The sequence below is a fragment of the Brachyhypopomus gauderio genome, chromosome 15 (assembly GCF_052324685.1).
Source record: "Brachyhypopomus gauderio isolate BG-103 chromosome 15, BGAUD_0.2, whole genome shotgun sequence".
In the NCBI taxonomy this organism is placed as follows: domain Eukaryota; kingdom Metazoa; phylum Chordata; class Actinopteri; order Gymnotiformes; family Hypopomidae; genus Brachyhypopomus; species Brachyhypopomus gauderio.
Genome location: NC_135225.1, coordinates 5,387,068 through 5,399,128, shown reverse-complemented (window position 1 = coordinate 5,399,128; position 12,061 = coordinate 5,387,068). Strand labels below are relative to the sequence as shown.

At 47.3% G+C, this 12,061-nt stretch overlaps 1 protein-coding gene across 1 annotated transcript in view; it reads left to right on the top strand.

Moving 5' to 3' along the window:
• The window catches only part of pcdh15a (protocadherin-related 15a), a 208,317-nt gene that overhangs the window by 141,342 nt on the left and 54,914 nt on the right, over nt 1-12,061 (top strand). Inside the window, exons 23-24 of the mRNA XM_076974343.1 lie at nt 4,086-4,179; nt 8,944-9,072. Coding sequence (XP_076830458.1) covers nt 4,086-4,179; nt 8,944-9,072 — 223 coding nt within the window. The remainder of the gene's footprint in view (nt 1-4,085; nt 4,180-8,943; nt 9,073-12,061) is intronic.

The window sequence follows — 12,061 nt, the reverse complement described above, 5'->3', positions numbered from 1 at the left end:
TCCTGTTTCTACTCTTCTTTCCTCTCCTCTTCTCCTCTCCTCTCTTGTCCTCTCTTATCCTGTCTTCTCATCTCCTCTCTTCTCCTCTTTTCTCCTCTTCTCTCACACAGTACTTTGCACTTCCCAGCAGAATTTCCCATCACGTGAGCACAGACATATTTATAAACATTCATGCATTCAAATGTATAAACAAATATCTAAAAGTTCATAAATATAAAAACTTACAAATGTAAAAACTGTGAACTGTACCATTTTCAACAGTAGTTCACAGTATCAGTAGAAAAACATGCACATTAATTGAGCTCACAAGAGTTCTGTAGTCTGGTAGCTTTGACCCTCATAAAAATGACACCTGTCTCTGAGGAGGAAGGAGGTGGTACAGGTGATGGAGTAGGTACAGGTGATGGAGGAGTAGGTACAGGTGATGGAGGAGTAGGTACAGATGATGGAGGAGTAGGTACAAGTGATGGAGGAGTTGGTACAGGTGATGGAGGAGTAGGTACGGGTGATGGAGGAGTTGGTACAGGTGATGGAGGAGTAGGTACAGGTGATGGAGTAGGTACAGGTGATGGAGTAGGTACAGGTGATGGAGGAGTAGGTACAGGTGATGGAGGAGTAGGTACGGGTGATGGAGGAGTAGGTACAGGTGATGGAGGAGTTGATACAGGTGATGGAGGAGTTGGTACAGGTGATGGAGGAGTTGGTACAGGTGATGGAGGAGTAGGTACAGGTGATGGAGTAGGTACAGGTGATGGAGTAGGTACAGGTGATGGAGGAGTAGGTACAGGTGATGGAGGAGTAGGTACGGGTGATGGAGGAGTAGGTACAGGTGATGGAGGAGTTGATACAGGTGATGGAGGAGTTGGTACAGGTGATGGAGGAGTAGGTACGGGTGATGGAGGAGTTGGTACGGGTGATGGAGGAGTAGGTACGGGTGATGGAGTTGGTACAGGTGATGGAGGAGTTGATACAGGTGATGGAGTTCGTACAGGTGATGGAGGAGTAGGTACAGGTGATGGAGGAGTAGGTACAGGTGATGGAGGAGTTGGTACAGGTGATGGAGGAGTAGGTACAGGTGATGGAGGAGTTGGTACAGGTGATGGAGGAGTTGGTACGGGTGATGGAGGAGTTGGTACAGGTGATGGAGGAGTAGGTACAGGTGATGGAGTAGGTACAGGTGATGGAGGAGTTGGTATGGGTGATGGAGGAGTAGGTACAGGTGATGGAGGAGTTGGTACAGGTGATGGAGGAGTAGGTACAGGTGATGGAGGAGTAGGTACAGGTGATGGAGGAGTTGGTACAGGTGATGGAGGAGTTGGTACAGGTGATAGAGGAGTTGATACAGGTGATGGAGGAGTAGGTACAGGTGATGAAGTAGGTACAGGTGATGGAGGAGTTGGTACAGGTGATGGAGTAGGTACAGGTGATGGAGGAGTAGGTACGGGTGATGGAGGAGTTGGTACGGGTGATGGAGGAGTTGGTACAGGTGATGGAGGAGTTGGTACGGGTGATGGAGTAGTTGGTACAGGTGATGGAGGAGTAGGTACAGGTGATAGAGGAGTTGATACAGGTGATGGAGGAGTAGGTACAGGTGATGAAGTAGGTACAGGTGATGGAGGAGTAGGTACAGGTGATGGAGGAGTTGGTACAGGTGATGGAGGAGTTGGTACGGGTGATGGAGGAGTTGGTACAGGTGATGGAGGAGTAGGTACAGGTGATGGAGTAGGTACAGGTGATGGAGGAGTTGGTATGGGTGATGGAGGAGTAGGTACAGGTGATGGAGGAGTTGGTACAGGTGATGGAGGAGTAGGTACAGGTGATGGAGGAGTTGATACAGGTGATGGAGAAGTAGGTACATGTGATGGAGGAGTTGATACAGGTGATGGAGTAGTTGGTACAGGTGATGGAGGAGTTGGTATGGGTGATGGAGGAGTAGGTACAGGTGATGGAGGAGTTGGTACAGGTGATGGAGTAGGTACAGGTGATGGAGGAGTTGGTACAGGTGATGGAGGAGTTGGTACGGGTGATGGAGGAGTTGGTACAGGTGATGGAGAAGTAGGTACATGTGATGGAGGAGTTGATACAGGTGATGGAGTAGTTGGTACAGGTGATGGAGTAGTTGGTACAGGTGATGGAGGAGTTGGTACAGGTGATGGAGTTGGTATAGGTGATGGAGGAGTAGGTAAAGGTGATGGAGGAGTTGATACAGGTGATGGAGGAGTTGATACAGGTGATGGAGGAGTAGGTACGGGTGATGGAGGAGTTGATACAGGTGATGGAGGAGTAGGTAAAGGTGATGGAGGAGTTGATACAGGTGATGGAGGAGTTGGTACGGGTGATGGAGGAGTTGGTACGGGTGATGGAGGAGTAGGTACAGGTGATGGAGGAGTTGTTACAGGTGATGGAGTAGGTACAAGTGATGGAGGAGTTGGTGCAGGTGATGGAGTTGGTGCAGGTGATGGAGGAGTTGGTGCAGGTGATGGAGTTGGTGCAGGTGATGGAGGAGTTGGTGCAGGTGATAGAGGAGTTGGTGCAGGTGATGGAGGAGTTGGTGCAGGTGATAGAGGAGTTGGTGCAGGTGATGGAGGAGTTGGTGCAGGTGATGGAGGAGTTGGTGCAGGTGATAGAGGAGTTGGTGCAGGTGATGGAGGAGTTGGTACAGGTGATGGAGGAGTAGGTACGGGTGATGGAGGAGTTGGTGCAGGTGATAGAGGAGTTGGTGCAGGTGATGGAGGAGTTGGTACAGGTGATGGAGGAGTAGGTACAGGTGATGGAGGAGTAGGTACGGGTGATGGAGGAGTTGGTACAGGTGATGTGAAGATTAGAGAACCCGTTTTGCATCTAAAACCTTTTCTGCAGACCTGCTGATGTAGATCTGCTGATGTAGGTCATGCGGAGTGGCAGAGCTGCACCAGATAGTTTGCAGGACAGGCCCTCTGCAGGACAGGTTATCTGCAGGACAGGCTCTGTGCGGGACATGCCCTACACATTCCAGCACAGGTGGACCTTGGACTTTAATGGCAATAACTGTGTAGGGAATATTGTACAGCAGGAAGCTGTTTGGGAAGAGATGCTTCACCCATAGATAAACCACAGCAGTTAGATGGTAATAAAAAAATCCCATTAAATTAAATAAATTTTCCTTAGTCAGTGCCGCCCCTTTGTGAGACTGCAGAAACAGTGGTACTGCTGTTTTTATTTTATACTGTGATTTTACGAGCTACTGAGGACAGCTTCAATCTATCATTTAAGCGTCAAGAGAGAAGATCTGTTTCTGGGGGAATAAAGTAATACAATTCAATGTGTCAAGCATTCAAACACATGCTCATACACACAAACACACCCACACACAAACACACGCACATCACAGTACAGTTATCTCCTCTATCAAACTATCCCTAGTGACAGCAGTGTTAACAAGACCCAGCCTGTCTGACAACAGCTTGTTCTTTACAATCTTATACACAAACACACCCACACAGACGCACACACGCGTCTAGCCACATACACACACACACACACACACACACACACACACACACACACACACACACACACACACACACACACACACACACACACACACACACACACACACACACACACACACACACACACACACACACACATATGTATACTTTGCCTTTTTTCCATCCTCTCTGCAGCCTCCATTAATATACATGAAAACATTAGCAGGGCTTGTGATGCTGCTGTTTTGTATGGAGTTGTTGATGAGGGGTCCCATGGTTTTGTGCCAGCCGTAGCCCTGGTACATGAGGGAACTGCGGCCTGCGTTAACAACCTGCTTTTGCAGTTATTAGGCTGTTAACTAATGCTTTATATGGGAGGACTGTTCTACGCAGCAATGCTGCTAGCGAGCGCGTGCTAAATCACTCCACGAAAAACGTCATGGCCATTCTGGGAGTTGTCAAGTCCTGTTGTGGAGTTCTGTGGTTTGTGTACCGCTCTGTTACTGCGTCTGGCCTGTGTGTTCACTCATGTCTTTCTTGAGTCTGCTGTGTGCAGGGTGAGTGCTCTCTGATCTGGGGTGTAACTGGGGGGATTTCTGTTATCTCCCTGTTCAGTATAGGTCTGCTGCTCTTGGCAAAGGCGTTGGACAGAGAGACTACTGACCAATACCTCCTCATCGTCACGGCCTCTGACGGACACCCAGGGGGGGTAAATCTCACACACAACTTCACATGGCTTCAGCACATCGACACAAGAACAATTAAAAGTCAAACGTTAATAGAACCACTAAGGTCCATTGATTCAGTTGTTTGATAAATTATTCATGGAGGGTTTTAAGTGTTGGGCACCTAAGCTGGGTCATTTTCTCTGGCCTGCACACTGATAGAGTGAAGCCTGCAGTGTGGAAGCCCCACTGTGGTTAGCAGCCACCTGTGCACTTCATTAAATGCACACGCACCTCCGCTGCTAAGCCCTGATAACTGAATGAAAATCTTTCCATTCAATCACTCACCTTAATGGGCCAATATCTCAGAGCTGCTTATATTCCTCAGTGCTCTCACCACCCCCTCCACCCCCCCTCCTCCCCCCCTCCTCCCCTTCTCCACCCCCCTCCACCCCCCCTCCTCCCCCCCTCCTCCCCTTCTCCACCCCCCTACACCACCCCCCCTCCACCCCATCTCTTTTTTCTTACTCTTCAGTATTAAAACTGATAATGTAACCAACTAAATTCATGTGGTTTAACTCGGATGCAAATGCACTGATGGTGTTGCATCATGGCAGTGATGTGAGGCACACACACAAAGCATGTCTCCATGGAATCATAGCTTGAATAATTTTAATGCTCATTAATTAATTTAATTCTTCTTGCATTTTCATAGCTGCCAGACATCACTGCAAGGTCCTTTCTTTAAAATCTGAGATTACATGCAAATCCATGTGCTTTTAAAAACGCATTCATCTTTTTAAGAGTGCATATTTAACAGATTTGTCTGCACTCTTATTAGTTGGGGGGGGGGGGGGGGGGTGATGAATAAATACTTACAGCTGATTTATCAAGCCCTTCCTGATGGGAACGGTGGCAGACCTGCGGGACTGTAATTAAGCCGGCACCTCCCGAGTCGTGCATTACAGCTGCTTAATCACTTCTGGAAGGACAGGAGCCTGTGGTGCCACGTGAGGCCCCGCTGGCTCCAGCATCATGACCACATCACCTCAGGATGAACAGCACCGGTGCCACCCTAGGAACCCTGGTGTAGGGCAGTAACAGGCATAGCAGGAAAACGTATTTGACTTGGTAAATGATGGAAACAAGAACCAAGATACCACAACTAAAGGTGAATTGATTTTAGACTCTAGTGGGAGATGCAGGAAAATGCAGTTAATTGTGTTGATATTTAAAGGAAAATTCCCACTAATAGGTTTTCTTTCAGCAAATGAGAAGACAAAGTATTATATGCCTTGTTCTTGCCTAGGCAGACTATGAATTTGGGATTTGGTGGCTATTGGTTGCGTTGATAAGGAAATGTCACGAGTTCAGTGTAGCACCAAGCAATTAACACTAATAACTGCCTGTGTATGGAATTGGAAACCCATAATGAAGGAGCACAGGGAGCACAAAGGATTATGGGAAAGGGTGCTGAACACGTGAAGGTGACATTTAACGCCTCGTTCAGGAACTCTTCCATATTTCTCCATTTATGACATGGTTTTCATTTATCTGCTGAAAAGATTCTGTGGAGAAATGTGCCTAAACACTTCATTTATGTACTACTATGAGTATGCCTGTGTGCCTGTGTGTGCATGTTAAATGAATTTAATGTTCAGCCTTAGAAGTCATTGACCAATAACATTCGCCATTCACCTTTCTCACCACTCACACAAACATGGAAGAGATATGGTGTGTGCTGAGATTTTTAAAGGATATTACACAATATATCAGCCTTAGTTCTTACTCCTGGCACTAACGACCTTGATCAGCCACTCGATGTCTGTGTTAGATTGGCCAAGACTAAACTTGGACACACAATTGTGTGTGTATGTTTGTATGTCAAAATATATGACAAAAAGTAATGCTTTTTTTTTTTCAAACAAATCTTTCGTTATGAAAAAAAACAAATTAATTTAGATTAGATTGCAGGTATGCGCTCATTTGCTTGTTTATACCGTGATGGCTCACAGAATCAACAGGTCAAAATCAGTTGCGAACTATAGAGCAAACAACAGGCTTCATATTTCTTGAGCCTGAATATTTCAGTTCTTCATCTGAAAACCTTTTAACAGCCTGATTAGAAGTCTTTGTCAACTGATGATACTTTACAACTCAGAAGTGGAGAAGCTAAAATTAGCTACAAGGAGTGATTTGGCTAGGTTAGCTAGCTTTAGGTTGCGTATCTGTGACGCGGGGGTCGTGGTGAAGGATGAGACACGGAATCCTTGCGTTTGACTGACGTCACTTTTATTATACAAATATTTGCGCAATAGCGCACGTGGAAACACAACACAACGTGCAGACTTAGACAACGACGAGCACAGGACACTGCGCGAGCGCACATTAAATAGACCAACCACATTAGCCCCACGAGATTACGAGACAAGTCACAGGTGAGACAGATTATCACATGACATAGTCATAACCACGGAGATCCACTGACGCAGATAAAGCACGTGGACAACGTATACACACACCCAAAAGGGAGAGGCCGGGGTCCTCAACGTGACAGACGCCCCCTCCAAGGGCACTACCCGTCCCGGGGTGCCAACAGGACCGAGTGCCCCGAACCCACGACGATGGGCGGATCCGACGCGCTCAGCCCTGCGTCTGGGAGGTGACTGCCCCTGGCGAAGCGTCCGTCACGAATCGCCTAGCACACCCCCCCCCTGGGAAGACTGGGGAAAAAACGTTAGACACATTAAACGGAACGAACACGAATACACACACGGGTACATTAACACATAGAGGAACGAGAGGGAAAAAGGGGTTTGGTATACATACGGGCAGACTTACAAACACTGGAACAAACACGTAACAGGTGCCAGGCTACGCTCCAGGAGGAGAGCTAGGAGGGGAGAGAGACCGGGGGCTGCCGGGGCTGCGGCGGACGTGCCAGGTGCAGCGCGCCCGGCGGACGTGCCAGGTGCAGCGCGGTCGGCGTAGGTGTCGGGAGCAGCGCGGTCGGCAGACTCCCCATACGGGCTGCTTGGGGAATCCCCTTCGGTCTCCATGTCCTCCTCGTCCTCACTCCGGTTCCACTCCATGGACTGCTCCGGGCTGCCACCCCGGGAGCACTCCATTATCTCCCCCCGGAGCGATCGGAGGATGAACCCACCTCTGGTGTCCACCTCCCCTTCACAGTCCCAGCAGAACACTCAGAGGGGGGCGGACTGCCCGCGTCCTCCAAGTCGAGCTCACTGTCCGTGCACTCTGAGATGCCCGAGTGCACGGACAGGGGATGGTCTTCCTCCTCGTACTCCTCCTCCTCCTCTCCGTAGCCGACTGCAGGTGCGGAGCACTCGGACGGAGGGTAGTCGTCCTTGGAGTACTCCTCCTCGCCTTTCTCCATGGTGGCATAGGGACCAACGGGCGGAGGGAGGTAGTCCTCCTCCTCGGACTCCTTCTCCTCCTCCTCACCGTAGTCGACGGTGGATGTGTCGTCTGTCGACGGGGGGTAGTCCTCTCCCTCTCCACCGTAATACTCTGTGTTGGCGTCGTTTAGGGATGGAGGGTAAACTTCCTCTTCTTTCTGCTCCTTCTCGGAGTCCTCCTCTCCGAACTCGCTCTCTGGGGTGGACTCGGTAGCACCAAAGACGCATGAGTCCACCCTCAGAGGCGAGAGGGCGCGGGCTGGAGGAGAGTGTCGTTCCCTCCAGATCCTTACCGCGCCCTGGCGGAGGGTCTCTGCCAGCTCGGGGTCCTCCTTCTCCAGCCTCTGCGCTGCGGCCAGCCTGGAAAGCACACACCGGGTCTTCTATGAGCTGCGCCCGAGTTGGCGGAACTTCGCGGCGTGGGGGAGAAGACGAAGAGCGGTGATGCCGCTTACTGGGCTTCTTGTCCTTCTTCGGCTTACTCTTGTAGCCTGGCATTTCTTGTTGGTGTCTGGGACGGCTCGTCGTTCTGTGACGTGGGGGTCGTGGCGAAGGATGAGACACGGAATCCTTGCGTTTGACTTACGTCACTTTTATTATACAAATATTTGTGCAATAGAGCACGTGGAAACACAACACAACATGCAGACTTAGACAACAACGAGCACAGGACACTGCGCGAGCGCACATTAAATAGACCAACCACATTAGCCCCACGTGATTACGAGACAAGTCACAGGTGAGAAAGATTATCACACGACATAACCCGAACCACGGAGATCCACTGACGCAGACAAAGCACGTGGACAACGTATACACACGCCCAAAAGGGAGGGGCCGGGAAACTCAACGTGACAGTATCTCCAAGAAACCAAACCAAACTACCTCTCTTAGCTAGGTTGTAAACTGGTTACCTTCTGAGTTATGTTTTGTTGATAAACTAGTTATAAAATTTCTATTTACTGGACAAATGGAATGCCAAGATTTTATATTGTAGAGTTATGCGAGACCAGCTAGGAGAACTAGTTCGGTTTCTTAGAGATTTCCAGTCCAAAGTTAGCTAACTCGAGTTTAAGGTTCCTAACTCTCCTTATTCATCCATGCCAAGGAAAAGTTTTACATTCTGTGCTGCCTTTAAACTCTTTAAATTTTTGGATTTAACATTCTGAGCTCATCTGAAAACATTTTCTGTCCCTCCTGTAAACTCTGAAAGTTTGTTTTTTTTAAGTATTAATTCTGTTGTTTTCTACCTCATGTATTAGTTTTGTTTTGTTCATCAGCATGCACAAGTTTTAGTCAGTATAATTAACGGGTAGCTTCATAAAAGCAACCACATTACAGATTTTACAGGCATCCTCTGTGACTAACACATACTCTCTTTATCTCCAGACCTCCACTGCGACTGTCAACATTGTAGTCACAGATGTCAATGACAATGACCCGACCTTTGACCTCACACTGCCTAGGAACCTGACTGTACAGGAGGAGAGAGCCAATGTTTCTGTGGGTAAAGTCTTGGTGAGTATCTCTATAAAATAGTCCTCTATGTATTGTTTCATCTTTAACACTGGAGATTTATTTGTGTTTTTTATAAATCTTTCTTTAATTACACTTTTGAGGACTTGGTTACATTTCCACATGTTGTATATTACTTGCTGTTTCTTTAGGAGTTCCTTAAACAATATCACTTGCACATTTATTATTTCCCAATTAAGCCCTAGTAAATTGGAATCATTAGTCACCTTAAAGCCTGTCCCCGATGACTAAGTTTGTTCTGCACTGTTAAGCATTGAGGATTTTAATTAGTGTCTTACATTAATCTGGCCTTGGTTGGTTAGAGCTGTAATCAATGGAAAATACATCAACCTATCCTTTGTGATGCAGTGTCTCCCATGGTTTATACAGTCAGATATCTTTTCCTGATTTTTTGGGATGTCTTTATCATTTCATTTGTACATTTATGATCGACAAGCACAAATTGACCTATCTTAATCCCGTGATGTAGAATCTTTATTAGATGCTCTGTGTTCACCTTTAAGTGAATCATTGTGAAATAAATTATTATAGTGTGTATTATGCTTTACAAGTGAACCTTTCCCTCTTGTATCACTGTCTCTCAGTCTCGGTCAGTCCCTCCTGGGGAATGAATCCCTACTGCACATCAGTGGGTTGAGGCTTTTCTCTGTAATTCAGCCAAAAGGCTGTTTTTCACACCAGCCCTGGTTCGGAGATTCACCTTGTTTGTGTTTTTCTCTGGGAATAAAATAAGGGATTGTTAGATTTTCCTTGAAGGAGAATCTCTTTCTGTAGATAGACACTTAAGTAGAAGGAAACTCTTTATCCATCTCATACACTCTTTGCGTTTCTAGATAGCACACTCTTATTAATGCCATACTCCTATTAATGCCATACTCTGCATATTCCATATTCTTCTTTGGACGGAGTGTACAGACATCTGGTTGACCATTACACCAATACCTTACGTGGCAATCTATCTTCCATAGGGATGTCACGTGCATCATCCCCTTTTCTGCTTGCTCAACAATCTATATAAACTTTGATGTCTTCCTTAATAAAGTGCGCATGCTTCTTGGTATTACTCACCCTGAGTCTTTCATACTGAGAACCGGCGCACCCCAGAGCCCCGAAGGAAGAACGGCCAGGCAGGTGAGGACAGAATTAGGGACCACAGGGATCACAGGGCCACTCTTACAACGTTTCCCTGAGAGCACAGCATAGTGAGGACGTTATCAAGTGTGATTTCTCATCAGGGTCACTAAAGCCAGCTTACAGGTCTCTCCTTTTTCAGCATTGAGCAGATATTTGTTACTGCGGATGGATTTGCTACATTTGATTTTTTATATGTGTGTGAAATTTGCATCCTTGCATTGGTGGGAATGCTCCTCAGACCCTTGGTGATGTTTTGATGAATGAAGTTACTCTCCGTGCTTCAGCGCATCTGCAGGGATGCTGTCAATATCTGCTGTCAGTAGCTTTTATTGTGTTGGTTCACTGAGTGTTGGTTCACTGAGTGTGTGAGTAGACATCCACTCTAGATGGCGTGTTGTTCAGGTGCATTCCAGGAGAGCATTTATATGTATAGCCCACCTCTGCTGGATCTTGATTTGGTCCATAAGGAGTTTAAGACCGTCTGATGTTTACTGAGGTGTGATTGAGCTCCTTTGGAGACCCAGTACGGTCTTCAGAATGCTATAAAAAATGTGTATGGCATTTTTTTCTGCATACATTTGAATCTCACACACCTTGCTTTCACCAGTCATTCCACAGTTGCCAGATTTGCGTTTTGATCTGCTTGCCACTGCTGCCGGCTGGCGCTGGATGAGTGATTGTGTAGTTTTGCTGGCCTGTGTTACTCAGCAGGTTGCTGATAGTGTTTTTATCAAACCAGTCTTGATGCTTCGTGTGGGCATAGCCGGTGGTTTGGGCTCCTACAAGCAGAGTTAATGCAGGCTCTTCTGAGGTTCCCCAGATCTTCTAACCTCTGGGATAGCTGGGTTTCCATTAGTTATTGTCTCAGCGTTCCTTGGCCAGATCAGCTTTTCCTTGCTGGACGTTTGCTGCAGTAGCGGGGGACCCACTGACACATGAAGTCTGGCCATAATCATATGGTGGTTGGCTGATGACAGGCCATGTCTACTCCGTTGGCCTGCATGCTAGCCCTGAGGACCGCTGCTCTCCCAAGGCTCCCCTAACAAACACAGAGGCCTGGCAGGAGATGGAGGTGATGGAGAGGAAATGTAGCAGCAAGGGAGGACTTATGAAACCATGCTGCCACCCACATCACCACGTAGTTTTGCCAATGGCAGCATGTTGTAATGAGATGGTGCAACAGGACGGTAAGTAAGCATGTGGCTTGCCTCAAGCTGCTATGTTACTGCACTAGATGTCACACACACACACACACACACACACACACACACACACACACACACACACACACACACACACACACACACACACACACACAATACATACACCTACATACACACACGCGAGCACAGACACATGCAAACACACACACACACGCACACATGCACACACACATGCACACACACACATGCACACGTGCACACACACACACACACACACACACACACAGTAGATATGCCTACACACACACATGCGAGCACAGACACACGCACACACACACACACACATGCACAAACATGAGGTCTTTTCCTCGATTTGCACTCCATAGTTAGGGTGAGTGCATGCGTTTAGCAAACACAGAAACCTGCAATTTGATAGAAAAGTGACTGGTGTGCTACAGAAGGGAATGTGCCATTGGCTTCTGTACCCAGTAGCAATGCTTGCACTGGACACGTGTTAAATAAACTGAAAAATGTAAGATTAGTCAAGAAATTAGACTTCTACCTGTTTTACGTAACAATACTAGACTAGGACACACCAGTTTGTCTGTATGCAGGTCTACAAGAGTTTGTTTTGTCTAGCTTTTGTCTAGACCTGCTGGCTTTGCAGTTTTATT